The sequence below is a fragment of the Rattus rattus genome, chromosome 14 (genome assembly GCF_011064425.1).
Source record: "Rattus rattus isolate New Zealand chromosome 14, Rrattus_CSIRO_v1, whole genome shotgun sequence".
NCBI classification, from domain to species: Eukaryota; Metazoa; Chordata; class Mammalia; order Rodentia; family Muridae; genus Rattus; species Rattus rattus.
The window spans coordinates 62,662,746-62,681,178 of record NC_046167.1 but is presented as its reverse complement, the minus strand read 5'-3'; the positions used below and the strand labels follow the sequence as shown (position 1 = coordinate 62,681,178).

Here is an 18,433-nt window from a genome sequence, read left to right as displayed (position 1 = left end):
ACATCATTAATCATCTTAAGTATCAGGTCTCACATTAGCTAGAGAATGACTTTATACCCTAGAGGCCGTAGCACTTTATTCCCCTTAAAGTAGAAGACACTTTTCTGTTCCTTGCCTGATCAAATGCTACTTTAGATAACTTCTAAGTCAGAAACAATCTCTCTAGTAAATGTAGAAAACATTAGGGTGAATTTAAAACAGCAGGCCCTCCTGCACGTGTTTCCCACACTAGTGTATATGAAATGATATCAACCGTCATTAGTAAAGAGCCTTCCTCTCAAGCAGAATTGATGCTGAAAAAGGGGCCCCTTCCAGTTCTGACCTCAGCCACACACGCCGATGCTTCAGGGGACATTGGCAGTGCCCCTGCATACAGTAAGGTGCCTGCTCAGACCATGCTGTATATACACATGGACTATATTCTTCTTAAGGCTCTCTAACATTTCAGAACCCACAGAAGCTCACTGGGAATCACTCTGGCTGAGAAACACATAGGCTCTCTGCACAGTTGCTCCTAGGCCGGTGGTAGGAGTGGTGGGAAGGAGGACACCTGAGTTCTATTGCTGTGAAGAGACTCCGCAACTGTGGCAGCTCTTATAAAAAGGGAGCATTTAACTGGGGGCTTGCTGACAGGTTCAAAGGCTTATAGTCCATTATCACCAGGACGGTTTGCACAGCAGCATACACGGTGCTGGGGCAGTAGCTGAAAGCTACATCCTGATCTGTAGGCAACAGTCAAAGAGAGACACTGGGCCTGGCATGGGCCTTTAAAACCTCAAAGCCCACCCCAGTGACACACTTCCTCCAGTAAGGCCACACCCCCTAGTCCTTCTAATCCTTTTCAACAAGTTCCACACCCTGGTTACTGACCATTCAAATGTGTGAGCCTAAGAGGGCTATACTTATTCAACCCAACACAGAGGCAAAGGGCTGCCAAAAATTAACAAGATAATTCATGCACAAATTTGGAAAGCTGAGTAGTTAGATGTAGCAGCCCCCTATGAATCTGGGGTAGACAATGTCACACAGGGCACAAGCTTCAAAGATACTCTTTTCTACTGCATGCAAACAGACAACTGCTGTTCCCCTGCCCTTCCTTGCTGAAACTGGGAAAAGGACAGTCCTCAGAGATGCCAGGCACACCTAATAGGGGATACGAGGAGCCCTGCTATAAACAGGTATTAAATGGTAGTCTGTACAGTGAAAAGTCAGATACCCCCCTTCGCCTCCTCCTCTTCCTCTTCTTCCTGCTCCTCCTCCTCCTCTTCTCAGTCTGTACTCAGGATTATCCTCTGAGGAGAAACTCACAAAGATAAAAGACATTTAGAGCAAGAATTGAGCCTCTGTTAATAAAACAGAAATCCTACACACAGCAGCAGACGCCCCCGGGGAACAAGCCTACATGCATACAGTGTTTCCATCAGGTTGGTTTAGCTCCTCGCTAAATGGAAAAGACTGTAAAACCAGAGGCTTGGGAGATGGTTCTCTATGAAAGACAGAGACCAAAACAGACCAATGAACTTGGGGGGCAGACAAAGCAGGGAGTGAATGAACGGAGGACAGACCTGAAATCAGTGTTCTCACCAAGACCCAATGTGAGGCGTATTCAGGAAAAGGAGAAGAGAAGGTAGAGGAGGGGGAGAGAAGAAGGGGAGAGGGAGAAGAGAGGAAGGGAGGGGAGGGCAGAGGAGGGAGGAGAGAGGGCTTCGGAGGACAACAAAACACTCTACAGTTAAAAATAACAAAACAAACAAACAAAACCCCACCAATCAGGCTTGGGAAAGAAGAGAGGTATTTTTTAAATTGCAAAGATTTACCGTTTTGACTTTTTGAAAATACCCATCAGGTTGTTGGAGAATGTGCTTTGTGCACTCCTCTTCCCAAAAGAGAGAAAGTGGGGGGAGGTCTGGAAAGATGGCTCAGCAGTGAAGAACACTGGCTTTTTCCTCCTAGTGATTTGGGTTCAATTCCCAGCATCCACATGGCAGCTTACAACCATCTGATTCTGGTGTCGGGGGATTTTACACCCTCTTCTGGCCTCCTCGGACAGTGTACACATAGAGACAAAACACCCAAACACATAAAATAAAATAAACATCCAAAAAAAAAGCTTAAAAGAAATAATGGAACCTGTGGAGAAGACTGGGTACAGCTTACTCTGCAGTCTGGAGGACCAGGAGTTCAGATCCTCAGTACATAGAACCTCAAAAACCAGGCATGGCACCTCGTGTCTGTAATCCCAGCTCTGGAGGGCAGAGACAGGCTGGCCCTGGGGGCTCATTGGCCAGGAAGTCTAACAGAAGCAATGAGCTCTATGGTCAGTGAAACGCTGTCTCAGAAAATAAAGTAGAAAGGTGACTGAACAGAGCATGATGGTGTCAGCCTCTGGCCTTTTTGCGTGTCCTCATGGGTGAGCATACCTACACACAAACATGTACCCAACACTCACACATGCATATGCACTTGTACATGCACATACGCACACATGTGTGCACACACAAAAAAAAGAGACTCCTCTGACGGCAGGTGTACAGAATGACTATGACTAACGTGGTTTACATGAGGACTGTGAGAATTGAAGAAGGCTGACTGCAAGGGGCAAGCTGGCATACTATTGTATGATTTTCACATTTGGCTGGAAAGGGTGAGATTTTAGTTGTGAGATACTGGGGTTTAGTTAAAGAAACAAAGACACGTAAGGAAATTTTAGAATGGGGCATCTAATTACAGAGAAAGCAAACTGTTACATCAAAGAAGACACACTGAGAACACCCCCTAATCAAGTCAAGTCCCCCACATTTCTAGTCCGTGCCTGTGACACCTTTGGTCATTCCCACGGGTTGGTTTCTCATTTGTTAAATGAGGCGGCCACACTCTGAGCTGTTAAGTATTTCAAGCACTAACACTGTGATCAAGATTTTGCATCTGGTGCGTGTTTTCCAAAAGCTGGGAGACCGGGTTCCACTCCGGGGACTTCACAGCGGAAGTTTCACAGGCAAAGCAAATAACCAGAGGGATCGCTCCACCGCTCCACCGGAGACTTCCTTCTGCATATATTTAGGACTTCCTTTGTGCAGAGTGACTCAGAAGGCTCATGCTGATGCTGATGCTGATGCAGATGCTGGTGCTGATGCAGATGCAGATGTTAGGGCTGACGCTGTGAAATCTGGACAAGGGGGCCAATCAAGATGGAAGCAAGTGGGAATCTCAACCGCCCACCACAGTCTGCGCTCCTGGCAGCCTGCTCCTCTCTCCTTCCCATTTCCCGTGTTGCCATTCTATTTGGGACCCCCTAGGAACCACTACTTTGATTTGGCCGTCCTGTAAATTCATGTGCTGGCTCGGTGACTTACATTCGATTTCAGATTCTACACCATAGCAGGGTTTGGTTGATTGCTTGTTTGTTGTTTGGTTTTTTTGTTTGTTTGTTTTGTTTTTTGTTTTTTTGTTTTTGTTTTTGTTTTTACCCATTCTCAAAGGCAGATTTCACCAAGTGTCTCCCATCCAACTAACCCCATTGCTAAGGGGTGTGTAAGAAAGGCTTCCAAGATAAGTAAGTTTAAGGACTTCAGTACTAAGCAGTTCTGTCTAAGCCTCAGACTTCAAGGGACTGACTTCTCAGTGAGTGTCTGAGAAGACCATGGCCTTTCATCTCCTTCTACTCACGTGGCCCTTCAGGGATCAGCCATTCTGACACATTCCACAACGCATGTTATAGAGTAATTTCCATCGTAAGATCCTGCTTTTCAAAACAGTAAACTAGAATTGTCTTCCTATTTTCCCAGCGAGCCATAAAAGGCACAGGTATCCTGTCAAAAAGCCAAGGAAATTTTGTATATTATGCACTGTAAGTTGCTCGAATGTGGGTCAAAACATCTGGTGAGGTTCGATTGAGACATGGAGCTGCAGGTGGGGAACAGGAGGGGTGATTAGTGTACTTCCCTCCCCCTTCCAAAGCCAGACTTTAGCGTTCCTTGGCCTCCAGGGATCACTCTGTACCCCACACTCCACTCTGGCAGCAGGAAGGCCCACAGAATCAGGTCATCATCTGTCCCATTTTAACTGGTGGTTTCCAGCTGCTCAGACCACAGGAAGCTGGAAATAATTGTATAATCTGAAGATCAAGCCAAAGACAATTTATGACCACCAATTTAATCATTACCTATACAGTTAGTTCTAGCCGGAGTAGTGAGAAAAAGCACATCAGACAGAAGCAATGTCAACGAAGAAGCCCATTGCTTGGCTAGGATGATTTCCAGTGCTCGATGATGTAGAACACGGGAAAAGAGGAAGGAATTGTCTCTGAGGCGAGCAGCCGAGAGCATCACTCCATGAGCAGGGAAGAAAAGGCGGGCAGTTAGTGGTCATGATGATGATGATGATGATGATGATGATGATGATGATGATTATGATTATGATGATGATTATGATGATGATAATGTTTTCAATATTACTTACCTGGGTAATTAAAAGAGGTTGGTAGACTTACATGGTTCTCTTTCATAGCTGTTTCCTAAAATGCATAAGCATGTACGTGTGTATGTGTGCATTCATGTAGATACACATGCATGTTGTACTTGTGCATGTGTGCGCAGGAGGATGATAACCGGTGCATGGGGTTCTTCTAAAAATGACATTTGAAACATCAGAGAATGGGGAGGGACTAAAAGGGAAAAGTGTAGGAAGTTTGGGTTCAACACGGATCACAAATAAATGTTCATTTATTATTAATGGAGCTCCTTAGTATGCAAAACACCGTCTCAAGCACATGTGTTGCTAAAATAACTAAGATTTGTTAAGAATTCTGTGAGAATTCAAGCCTTTTAATCTGGAGACTGACAATAAAAAGTTTAATGCATTCCAAACTCTCCAGATGGAACTGACATGACGCCAGCTCCCAGAATTACCTTATCTTGGTCCAAAAACCATCTAATGACCCAGAAGAAGATGATTTTTGATCGGCTCAACTACAGTGAGATCGTGTTGGGAGGAATTAGGGGAAGTGTTAAACTGAAAATTATATGTCATACATTTACCCAACAAAGAAAACAAACACGGCTAGTTTAGATGCCAATGCTGGGTGCTAAGTAAACCGGCAATAATTGCTTTGTTTCAAACAACTTCGCTCCATGCTTCTGCAAGTTTCCACAGGGAAAGCTTATCTAGGCTTTTTTGTTGTTGTTGTTGGGTTGGTTTTGTTTTGGTTGGTTGGTTGGTTTGGTTTGGTTTTTGTTATAAACCAATCTGAAATCTCTTTCTACATGTGTTGACCAAATGATTCTAATTCCACCTTATCCCTCTTGGGTCTGACGAGCATACGGTCTCTGGCCTCCATCTGACTTTCCCCCTGGCTGTTCCAGAACCTTCTCTCCAGCGCCCTCCCCGGGGTATTCAGAGTTCCAGGCTTGGGGCGCTCAGGTTCAGTGCTTTTCCTGCTCTGCCTTGGCATCCATCTCTCCACTTCCACGGACTCAGTTGCTTTGCAAAGGCAGGACTTCAGGCTGCTCTTCCCTGAGGGGCATAGACACAAACACACAAAACGACTTTCTTTACACTTCGTAGGAACAACAAGGTCACAGGCAACCTGCCCATCCAGGACACTTTTGCCTGGAACTCATATAAACAGTACAGTCAACAAATATCTGATCAATTAAAATGTTGGCCAGGTAATTGTCTTGTATAAATATTTGAATTAAATCAAGGCCCAACCACTTTGAAAAGTAAGTTATCGTATACCCCAACTTAGTATCATAGTATTGAGGCTGTAGTTTAATTCCTGACCATATACAGTGATTGCAATTAGGTTGGGATTATTCCAGGGATTTAAGCCATATAAGAAAGTGGGTTTATTCATTAATGTATCTGAGACTCATTTAGAATCTATTCATATTTCAACGTTCATCCTCCACATTCGAAATCACCATCTTTTAGGTGCTGCAGACATGGTTCAGTGGTTAAAAACACTTGTTGAACTTGCAACAGCCATGAATAACTGGAATGCAACGCCTTCTTCTGACCTCAGGCGCCAGGCATACACAGGGTTTCCAGAAATATGTGCAGGCAAAACATCTTGACACATAAAATCATAAAGAAACGTTTTCCTAAAAGGAAACATTTTAGACAAAAGTAAACTTACAAGGAAAGACCCAGCACTAAGCCTACAGGATTTGTAAAACCCCATGATGGTTACTGAAATAAAGAAATATAATTACATCGGAAGAGGGAAAAGATGTGGAAAACATATAAAATGCAAGCTGCAACACAAATGGTTAAACTCGGGGATTTTACCTGAATCCGAGGCTGTTGCTATTGGTTTTGAGGAAAGTTCTAGAATATTATGTAGTCTGACTGAAATATTCCAACAGGTCAAGGCAACCTTTAAGACTGTGTCAGCAAGAAAAGAATAAAGAACACACCCGTCTCCATTGTACTATCCCAAGCTCCCTTGCTGCCCCTTCCTCTGAGGTCCTCAAAGTCCCTCACAGCTCCTTCCTCTAAGGTCCCCTCTTGACTCCTTCTGCTTGTCTCGCAACCATCAGGATTCCTCTGCCTTTGCATCTGTCGGGTTAATGCACTGTGGAGTTTCATCACGGTTTCCGCAGTGCTCGCACTCCTGCAAATGTGCACTGCTTCCTGGTTTCTCAGCAGCTAAGGCGGAGCTCACAGTACAATCAGAGGGGACCAGGGACCGTCTTCCACAACCTGCTTCTTTGCTCACTTGTGCAAAGATTTCTGAAGCACGTTAGACCATTGTTCTTGATGGACGTGTGGTGCTAATTCACTAATACGAACACAGAGCTGCTGCATACTCTTAAATCACTCAATGAGGATCATGACTAGTAAACTTTGTAATTTTTTTTCCAGTTTGCCCAGACTCTACAAGTAAGGGATGTCTTCACCACGCTGGATTCTATCTTGTTAAGCAGTTAGGGAGAATTAATCACATCAAATCAAATAGAATATTTCGTTGATAAAGATCATATTCTTATTTCACCTTCTGCTCCACTTGGAAAAAAATGAGGGCCTTTGTAGAAGTGAGATAGACGAGGTTAGCTTTGTGGGAAGCGTCTAAGATCTCCACATGGATGATAAAGGCCTTGGTTTAACGAAAGTTTGCACTTGGGACTATCTAAAGTGATAACGGCATCTCGACCGTAAATCAGAGAAAGCAAACATCTCACTTAGAAATCATAAAATTTAATAGACAAGAGAACATTAGCATAGATATTACAACATTACAGGATCGCCCCTCCCATTCGACAGCATGGAGAGCTGTGTTGTTCTGTGTTGTCATAGATTTAAAACTCTTTAAAACCAGGTGAGCACACTGGCGTTAGGAAAAATATTGCCACAGCACATACAGAAACGACTTCAGCACTGCAGACACCACACGAACTAGCAAAACACAGAGTGGGTCCGGAGCCTTCCGGAAATCTCTTCCTGTGGTCACTCGACAGCTTACTCAGTATTACAGTTCAGACAAAATGTGCATCTTTAAAAAGGAAACCTTATAAATATATAAATCCAAACCACAAAACCTCTTAAATATTGTATTTACTCAAAGTACAAATGGAATTCTGGAAACCGCATCCACAACACTACCTAAAAACTAGGGTTTCTGGAATCATAAATGTATTTAGCTCTAAGTAGGGGTTTAAATTTCACTGGACCACATCCCACGTGTACTTTCTCATTACATGTACCTTGGACATACATGTCATCCAAGTCAGTAGTTATACAACGAAAACAAATCTCCTATTCTAGTTAAGTATCCATTTTCCCTCAATGCGGAGATCAGAACCGGCCCCCTGCAACTATATCACACAAGAAATATTTCACCACAAACAAGTTAACAAAACCTTGGTAAAGCCCTTTGCTAAGCATTGTGGGTATAATATTGTTAAGTCGTCAGTAATAAGTCTCAGAGACTAAGAAGCACTCTTTCCTCTTTCTGCCTAGTGAACATTCTGCGAACATTCTATTCCCCCACCTAAAGCCTGCTGGGCAACTTACTCCCATAAATATATACATTCAGCGTCACCCCCGCCCCACCCCCACTTCCTGAAAAGGAGTCCAGACCCAAGCCACGCAACTTATGCCTTTACAGAAAATAAATTAAAGTCTCAAATCTATCCCCAAACTGACAGAATAGCAAGCAGCCTCGAGGGAGCCTGCACTTAACCACCTCCACTCCACTTGGAGCAGGGCATCAGCTGGGCGGGGCTGCACCTCTCCCCTTGTGTGGACTTCATAGGACATAAACTTGTACTACTCAGCAGAACACGTGGTTCTTAGTGCCAGGCGCTAGGGCAGCTGGTGGCCTGTTGCTGGGTTTTCACGATCACAGGTTCCCTCCAGAGCATTGCAGGGGCAGCAAAGCCCGCCCTATGCAAACTTCTAAAACAAGCCTCCAGAAACTGATTGCAACTACTTTAAATGGAACTTTGTTCAGGATAAGGGATGAGGTTGGTTGGGGACTGTGGTTAAAAATCAAACAGAACATTTTAATCAAACGAAGCATTTTCACATTTTAATATTCTGGTGAATATTTCCACATGCAAAAACTGTTCAGATCATCCCAGAGGAGCCTGGGAGAAAAACGCGGGTGGAGGAAAAGGCCTGTGTTGAACATAAATGACCATGCCCTGGCATGAGTTCTAACTCCTTGTGCAAACCTCTCAGCAATGTCTGTCTTCTACGGCCACCAGCCAAAACAGGAATCCTGCAGGAAACCACCCAAGAAGATGAGATTGAAGAACCCTGGGGTGTGGGGAAGGGGAGAGGGGCTGCACTGAAGCAAAAGGGAGCGGAGAAGAGGCAGCCGACTTCAGAGAAGCATTACCTCAGGAGAGAAAGCACCTGATGATGAGGGGCTCCAGCGCCAGGAAAATGAGGGGCGTTCCCACATGCTTTTGAGCAGCCTGCCTCTGACATCTACCCACAATCATGGGATACGCCTAACTTCAAGGAGGACTCCATTCATCCCCACCTTCGCCCAAAGAACCTGCCTCGTTGTAACACACCTTGCCTGGTACCTAAATGAAAGCACTCCCTGGGCCTATGCCTTTGTTTGTGGACACAGCTTTGCCTCTTGGCCAGCCCCTATATAGAAGTGAACTTTTTTTTATTTTTAATTTTCAGAATCCAGGAAAACCCATCAAACCAAACTCTGGATGGAAAATGGACCACAGACGCATGGCCAAGGGCTTCGTTGAGGCTGCAGACACTAATCGTAGGGAATGCAAAAGAAAGCAGGTCACACAAACATCGGTTGAACGTAGCCACATGTGCCAAGTTTCTGATTCTGCATATTGATTAAGAAGGAAGTGCCATACAGTCCAGAAATTCATGACAAACGCATTGGCAAAAACCATATACCATAAGGATGACAAGGCTAGAGGGGACAAGGCTAACAAAGACCACCCCCAGGGTGACCTTCTTAGACACCAGTAAGTAGATCCCTAAGGGCAAGGAGCTGAAGTACAGCAAACCTAGCAACCACACCAGTACCCGGATGGACGTCTGAAAGAGCAAGGAGGTGCAGTTCCACACCGTCCAATTGTGGGACACTGTGGTGACAGAGTCGAAACTTGCTGGCCTGTAGAATTCTACCACAGGGGTGGAGCTGAGAGACGGGGAGCTCTCCCTCTGTACCTCCATGATGGTGATCACCAAGCAGTTGGAGGATGTGTGGGAAGGGCTGACAAGGGAAGCCAGCCTCTTGGGGGTAAGCAGCAGCTCGGTGGGGTTCTCGGGCAGGCATTTCTTCCCTTTGCTTCCGCAAGTCAGATTTACAAGGATGTTATTGTCATCGGGCAGACTGCTCACTTCGTCATCCGGCAGGCACGTCTCAAACCTGCAGAAAGGGCAGACGATGACACCTTGGGGAGAGTCCCCAAAGTCTATGATCTTGTAGAGGCATTTGGCGCAAACCCTGTGACAACACTCCAGGACCTTGGGCTTCCGCTGTTTCAGGTTGTACCGGTTGTAACAGATCTTACACTCGAGCTCATCTGAGACCTGAGACTCCGCAGGCTCTTCGGGCGGCTGGCTGGCCATCTTGAATTATGGACGCAATCTTCTGTAGATGTGCCTGGCTGAGCGGTGACTTGGATTAAGGAATCCCTCTGAATATCACATCATCCGAGTCAGGCAAGGAGGCTGGAAGGGCTGGAAAGGGAGGAAGAAAATCCAGAAGTCTTTTGACCATTTTCAGCTCCTGCGAAGCGCTGTCTCTGACACATATTTTAAAGGGGCAGCTGAAGGATCTGCAAAGGAAAGAAAGGCCAGAGATTGTAATAGAGCAAACGGATCACGGGAAAGGTGTTTCTGAGAACTGCTTCATGGTGTTTTCTGGGTTCCAAGGATCAGGAGCAGTAGACCTAACAGATTAAATCCCTTCCTCTTTCCCCACTCTGGCCCTGGGACAGAAAGGTGTCCTGTCCGTGCTTTGGTCCACAAACATCAAAAGAAGGAACTCAGCCTAACATGCATTCGGTGCACTGAGGAACATCTCAGTACCGCGTGCTGTACAACAGGGTCTGCTGTAACGAGGGCAGATTATCTTTGAAATTTGTGCCAAATGTTGGTCTCTTTGACCATGGGACTCATTCACAGTACCATTATAGAAAACAGCTAATTAATAAGTACCTTCTGAGGGTCTCACAAACACACCCAAGAGTCTTCCTGCTGTTGCTTACTTGTCTGTCTGTCTGTGTCAGTCTTACTTACTACATAGCCCAAGCTGGCACTGAATTCAACAAGCCCATGACTCAGGCTCATCAGCGCTGAGATTGGGGGTCACACCCCACCATGCCCAGCTTCCCAAGGGAAGCTTTAAGGATGAGCATTAAGAATGTGTTCTCAGGAAGCATTTTGCTGGAGATGAGAGTGCTGGTAAAGGAAACAGATGGTTTTCACTTCTTTATCTGTTTTGCAAATGCCCTTCGTGTTTGACTGGTTTATTCCGATTTTTGTTTCAATGCCAGGCTTGTGCATACACATCTACACAAAGTAGGATAAAATGCAGAGCCTCTGACAGAGGCACTATAAACACATCCAAATCCTGAGAGAGAGAGAGAGAGAGAGAGAGAGAGAGAGAGAGAGAGAGAGGTGATATGGAAAACACATACAATTATACACACACACACACACACACACACACACACACACACACACCCCATAAACACAGGAAAAGTCATTCATAGGTGGCTATCACCTATGAATATAGGAAATACTTACTATTCACCATCACACCTACTATATGTCATGTAAATGCTCTACATATTCTCACTATTCACCATCACACCTACTGTATGTCATGTAAATGCTCTACATATTCTCACTATTCACCATTGCACCTACTGTGTGTTATGTAAATTCTCAGGGCCTACAGTAAGCAGAAGGCACTGTGTAACCTGCAGGCCTGCCATTAGCAACAGTGATGGTTGCTGGCCTTAGCTCTGGACAAAGGGCAGAAGGTTTATTCACACGCAGAGTGGGGCATCTGTAGTGAGCATCCGTGAAAGAGAACAGCGGCGTGGAAAATCTCCAGATTGTTTTGGTTGGCTTTAATACGTGATATTGGGGGAGTAGGTCTGCCTTGAGTTACACTGTGCTTGGAAAGTCTTGAAATGGATCTGAATTTCTGAGCGCACCCCTCCGAGCAACATAGCAGGAGGCTGTCCCAGCATTTCTGAGGAGAGACAGCGACTGTCTGCAATTCAAAATTTGCTATGGATCGCACCACCCTTAAGGGAACGGGCAGCGGAGAACTAAATTGAACTCGGGCAGTTTTAAAACCAAGAGCACATAGTGTCGTTCTTCTTATTTATGACTTTTGCTAATTCTCAGAGGACTTCTTAGTCTACCTGGCTGTAAAATGGGTGTCAGCAGCAAACAGTGTGCTCGTGGCAGTGCCAATCAATGGGCTCTGGTGATGAGCCAAAAGTTAAAAATAGCCTTTTTCATCTATATTGAAATTGGTCTCTGGGATTTTCCTGTCCGGTGTGGAGTTTGGTGGTCAACTGTGTGTTTATTCTGTAAACGAATTCAGAGCTTCGAGGCCTCTGACCTAGTGTGAGCAACGGTAAAATGCGCTCTTTAAAAGTGACACAGAACCCCGCTGCAGCCTCGCAGCCCGCCTTTGCCTCTTTCAGAGCTGGTTCTGTAATCGCTCTCCCGCCTGTCGTATGGCTACTACCCAATTCAAAATGGTGGGTTCTTCCTGGTCAGATTTGGACACATATCTGATTTTAAAAAAAGTCTAGTTCATCTGGGGACACAAATTCCTTATCCAGTAATTGAACACTATGTATATGGAAAGAGAGAAACAAGGAGAGAGAGTTTTCATGTGAATGTGTGTGCCTGTGTGAAAGTGTGTGAGATAGTATGTGTGTGCATGTGAATGTGTGCGTTATATGTATGTAAGAGAGAGTATGAGAGTACTGTGAGTGTGTGTGTGTCTGTGTGTGTGAGAGTGTGAGTGTGTGTGTGCATAAGTGTGTGTGTGTGAGTGTGTGTGTCTCTGTGTGTGTGCATGAGTGTGTGTGTGTATGTGAATGTGTGTGTGTGTGCATGTGAATGTGTGCGTTATATGTATGTAAGAGAAAGTATGAGAGTACTGTGAGTGTGTGTGTGTGTATGTGTATGTGTCTGTGTGTGTGTGTGTGTGTGTGTGTGTTACACCTAAGGCCTTGCACATGCTGGACAAGTGCTCTACTACTGAGCCACCGCCCTGGCCCCACTTTTTAAAACACTTTATTTTGACAAAGGATTGCACTAAGTTATTCAAATTTCCCTTTAACTCACTCTGTAGCCAGACCAGTCTTACACTCATAATCTTGTCCAAGCAGCTGTAATTACATGCTGACACCACCAAGCCCATTTTGGGATGTGCTTTTTAGCTTAGTCAACGGTCCCAAAATAAAAATAAAAATAAATAAATAAATAAGTAAATGCATTACGTTTACTCATTTACTTGTACACACACACACACGCGCGCACATAGATATGCATATACATCCATGTAACACTACTTTTGAAAAGACAAGATCATGAGTTTGGGAATCAGCAGGACATGAAAGGAGAGGGAGGGACAAAGGGATATATGTACAGTGTCCATGTATAAAGTATCAAAACAATAAATTACAAAAAAAAAAAAGCCTAGATATGACCGTACAGTGTAATGGTTAGCCCTCTGGACTTTGGATCCAGTGACGTGAGTTCAAATCTCAGTGGAACCTGTCATTTCCTTCCTGAGATCTTCCCTCACTGTGAGGACTATGGTTCTGGAGAGCAAGTCATTCCTTAGTACTCTGTTCTTGGGCATCTTTGTCATAAGATGAGTAACGAGATCCCTACAACCTTATATAACAAAGTTTAATCCCAAGAGGGAAAAGGCATGTACAGTGTGTACAGTGTGTGCAGCATGTAGTATGCAGAGTGTGCAGAGTGTGCAGCATTGCAGTGTGTGCAGCATGTAATGTACAGCATGTGCAGTGTTTGCAGTGTGCAGTGTGTGCAGTGGGTGTAGTGTGTATAGCATGTAGTGTGCAGAGTATGCAGCATATGCAATGTGTACAGTGTGCACAGAGTGTGCAGCATGTGCAGTGTATGCAGCTGCTGCTTCTCTCCACCATCTACCATTCCCCCTCCATCTCTCCTCTCTCTGCCATCACCATTCCTCCTCCATCTCCAGTCTCCACTGCCATGAGGGAGACAGTCGCAGCTAGCCAACACTTCTTCACAGAAGGTCACTTGCTCTGGCTGGAAGCAGCTTAGATTCTGCTCTTTTGGCATTCAAGAGCTCCAACAGATACAAAGTGCCTCGCATCACCCCTGAGAACGTGTTCCTTGTATTTGTCTGATCACCCCCTGTGGCTCTCCAGTTACGCATATGTTCTGGTTCCTAGATGGACATCCTCCCAGGAAGCCCATCCCTTTACATTTTGTTTCTGTGCTTCAGGTCCCTGTTCTGCATCTCAGTGACTGAACTGTCTGATGGGCCAGTCACACAGCTCACCACCTGGATGTCTCTCTAGGCTATCTTTAAATCTCCTGTCTGCAGCTGCCCCTCTGTGTTGTGAAGCATGGCTCCAGCCACTCCTGTAGACTGCCTCTCCTTTGGCTGCAGTGACACCATGCTCACTGTTACATGACTGGGATCCCGATGTGACTACTGTGGGACCTATGTGCTTGCAGTTCTGTGAGAGGTAGGAAATGGGATGTCCTGAGACCACAGGGTTACTGGTACAGCTGAGGTACAGCCAAGTAACAGGAGAGAGCCTTCCTTCTCTGAAGTGGAAACCTATGGTGCTTTTCTTGTAAAGTCAGTTGTGCTGGATGGTGTCTTGCTGAGGCAGTGACATGAAGAAGTATTTTCCTGGTGAAAGGATTTCTCTAAAGTGTGAAAGAATGCATGATGCTAAGAAGCCCAACAGACAGTGGGCAATGCTGGATGGTATTGGTACGCCTTGCCATTCCTTAATGGTCCTTGTTTTCATGACTTCATAGAAAGAAATGCACCAAACAACTTCTGTGTTCTGGTGGCTTCTTGGCACTTCCGTGGACTCAGGCAGATTGGCAGAGTGATGTCAGCTGATACCAACTCACGTGGAGTTTGCTAAGACAGACTCACTTGGTATCTTGTGAGGCAAGACCTGTGTGAGGACATGTGATATGTGGAGGGCATATAAATAGGACTCAACAGTGACTGGGGCTTGCATAGCTGGCTTTGCAGCACTTTGTTGGTATTGTGTTTTCATCTTCGCTGATCTTCACTTCGTTGAGAGAGGTGTGGCCGAGAACTTCTCCTGGCATTCCTGCTGGTCCTGGTTGCTCCTGCTGACTCCTGCTGATTCTGCAGAGACCTGGCTGTTTCTGCTGGGTCATGCCATCACTGCTGACTCCTGTTTGCTATGGATTGAACTGGACAGCTATCCTGACAAGGCAGATTGGATTTCCTCCAAAGAAAAATTTCTAAACGGGTTCACTTCTCCCATATCCCCCATGTCCTAATAACCTTTCTTTTCTACTACTTCTGGTATGTGGTGGGCTAGAAGTGAGGTTAAAGCATGGAAGGAAAGAACCCATATTAAAAGTACGATTTGAAAAATCAAAGCCTACACTTCTCCAAAGCCTGGGAGACAGGAAGAATGCAGCCAAGATGTTTGTGACACCTTGGTCTTTTGCAGGATAGATAGATAGATAGATAGATAGATAGATAGATAGATAGATAGAGACAGAAAGAGAAGGAAAAGGAAAAGTAGAGGAAGGGAAGAGGAGAAAGAAGGGCGGCAAGGAGGAAGAGAAGGGGAAAAGGAAGGGAAGGCAGAGGAAGATGAAGAAGAGGAGGAGGGGAAGACAAGGAAGAGGAGGAAGAGGAAGAGAAGGAGAGAAGGAGGAGAGGAAGAAGAAGAGAAAGGGAGGAGAAAAAGGAGGAGGAGAAGGAGAGGAAGAGGAGGAAGAGGAGAAAAAGGAAGAAGAGGAGGAGGAGGAAGAGGAAGAGGAGGAGGAAGAGGAGGAGGAGGAGGAAGAAGAGGAGGAGGAAGAGGAGGAGGAGAGGAGGAGAGGAAGAGGAAGAGGAAGAGAAGGATGAGGAGGAAGAGGAAGAGGAGGAGGAAGAGGAGGAGGAAGAGAAGGAGGAAGAGGAGAAGGAGGAAGAGGAGGAGGAGAAGGAAGAGGGAGGAGGAAGAGGAGAAAAAAGGAGGAAGAGGAGGAGGAGGAAGAGGAAGAGGAGGAGGAGGAAGAGGAGGAGAGGGAGGAGGAGGAGGAGGAGAGGAGGAGAAGGAGGAGGAGAGTCTTCAGTCTGTCTTCTATCCTCTGTGCTCCTGTTCCCCTGTGGAACCATTAGGCTCCAGCTTTAGTGCCAGTCTGGCCCAGAAAGAAAGCCATTATCTGCGCCTGCCTCCTCACCTTCAGCTCTTACAGAGCCTGTGTCTGCAGCAGACTGTAGAGCTCTAACTCCAAGACAGGCTTGGGAGGGGAGAGGCAGACGGACGAGGGAAGGGGGCAAGCTGCTTCAGCTCGCTGGCTCCCGGATCCCTCGCCAATGTAATTCCTTGGATGAGTATTGATTCATAAGGGAAATTGTGATGAAATCTGAATTTGTAGAGAACATTGATAATATCAACCATGTTTCCCATGACATAAAGGTGTGTAATAAATTGATCTCCATCCCTCATTCATAACTTATGCTTAAAATTCATTTTCTAAATGTTCTGTACTTTTAAAATTTTTTCTTCCTTGACGGCAAACAATTTGATGCCCATGAATAAGAATCCTTTCACTGTTCACTTGGCTACCTTTCTTTTTTATTTCATTTATTCATTTTTATTTTCTGTGCATTAATGTGTTGCCTAAATATGTATCTGTGTGACGGTGTTGGAACTCCTGGAGTTGGAATTACAGACAGTTGTGAGCTGCCACGTGGATGCTGGGAATTGAACCCGGGTCCTCCAGAAGAGCAGCCAGTGCTCTTAACCTATTAGTCATCTCTCCAGCCCTGTGGCATCTTTCTTAACTATTCCTTTCAAGTTTTACACTGTAATTCAAATAATTATACTATTATAACTGCCAGTTAGATAAAAAGGTAGATAAGAATTCTGCATGTTTTTCCTTTTTAAACTTTTATATAAGTTTTTAGAACTTGGACTGTTTGCAGGGCTGGGAGATAGCATACAAGCAAAAGGGCTGAGGACGGGTCCTCTGTACCTGACCTCGTAAAAGCCAAACTCAGCAACTGTGCCTGTAATCTCAGCCCTAGAGGTGTGGAGACAGCAGGATTCCTGGGGCTTTCAATCAAGTTCATCCAAGTTGAACTGGTGAACTCCGGGCTCAGGTTCAATTAGACCCTGCCTCAAACAGCAAAATAGAAAGACACCTGGAATATCCTCTGGCTTTTACATGCCCCCCCCCAAACACATATGTGTGTGTGTGTGCACGCGCACACACACTCACACGCACACACATACACACGCACATACACACAGGCGCATGCACACACACACATGTACACATGCACACATGCACACACGCACACACGCATGCACATGAATCTTTCCTATTTGGAGCTTCTTTTCTAGATTTCTATTATGTAACTCCTCTATGCCAAATTCTAAATGAGTTCATGGTAGATAAGTCACTTTGTCTAATAGTGCTTACCCTGACCCTTTGCCTGCACAGCAATTCTCCATAGCAATTCTCCACAATGCTGACAAACACCCTCCACAATACAGTCTTCTTTTAAGTCGCCAACAGGTGGAGGAACCTGTTTCCTCGTCTTTTAATCAACAGGCACGGGTTTTATCTTAGGGTTTTATTGCTGTGGAGAGATACCATGACCAATGGACTTTGATAAAGGCATACATTTAATTGGGGCTGGTTTGGTCCATTATCATCATGGCGGGAAGCATAGCAGCATAGAGGCAAATATGGTGCTGGAGGAGCCAAGAGTTCTATGTCTTGATCCAAAGGGAGCCAAGAGGAGACTGGATTCCACACTGGTAGAATGGAGCTTAAGCATGTATTGGACCTCAAAGCCCAGTTCCATACTTCCCCAACACGGCCACACTACCTCCAACAAGGCCACACCTCCCCCAACACGGCCACACCTCCTAATGGTAGGCATTGAAACCCATGAATCTATGGGGGCCAAAACCTATTCACCACAGGCTTCCTTCTGACCAATAATCTGAGAGTAGAGCAGCCCTGTGGGAGTTCAGAAGCCTGACCTCAAGGTGCCTCACACTTCTGCTGTCGTCTCTTTCAGCCTTGAAGAATCCCAGGTCAGACTCCTGAAGACCAGAAACAACAGAAGCCTAAACAAAACCCAGAAGCAACACCAGTCAAGAGAACAAGACCATCATGGTCCATCCAGCACCGCCTTAACCCCTTGGCCAACCACCTCATTTACATAAGTGGCCCTGAGACATACACGCCTAAGCACACCACTGACTCAGTAAAGCATGCTAACTCAAGAGTGAAGGATTCTGGTTGCTCTTAGCCATTCTACTTTCAAAATTGTGTGTTTCATGACAACAGAGAGCCACGGTATGCTAAGCCATTTCCAAACTGATCCAAAGTCAGTTTCTATCCAACCAAGGTAAATTTCCCTTCACTTAGCAATGGGGAACATTCCTAACTGCAAGCTTTAGTTCCCTGGGTTGCAGCTATTGTGATTCTTACATTAGAAATGATTAGTCAAAATAGAGCTTCGATGTATTCTTCCAGACATAAGCCTTTATGGTTCTTGTTATAATGATGTTCACTAATTAAAGAGAATCTCGAGACAGAACTCCGATATCTTAGAGACATCAAATGAGCTCAGTATTAATTCCCAAGGTTCTGCTATGACGTAAGACTCTTCCCGAGATGACAGAAGTTCAGATACAAGGGAGCACTTGTAAGATCGAGATCAATGAGATCATACTGC

At 45.2% G+C, this 18,433-nt stretch overlaps 1 protein-coding gene across 2 annotated transcripts in view; it reads right to left on the bottom strand.

Annotated features, from left to right (window-relative positions):
* Positions 1-9,134: 9,134 nt before the first annotated feature.
* Rnf182 (ring finger protein 182) overlaps positions 9,135-18,433 on the bottom strand; it is a 47,238-nt gene continuing 37,939 nt past the window's right edge. For both annotated transcript variants that reach the window (XM_032885192.1, XM_032885193.1), the window contains exon 2: positions 9,135-10,268. In XM_032885192.1, coding sequence (XP_032741083.1) covers positions 9,316-10,059 — 744 coding nt within the window. In that variant the 5' untranslated portion in view covers positions 10,060-10,268 and the 3' untranslated portion in view covers positions 9,135-9,315. The remainder of the gene's footprint in view (positions 10,269-18,433) is intronic.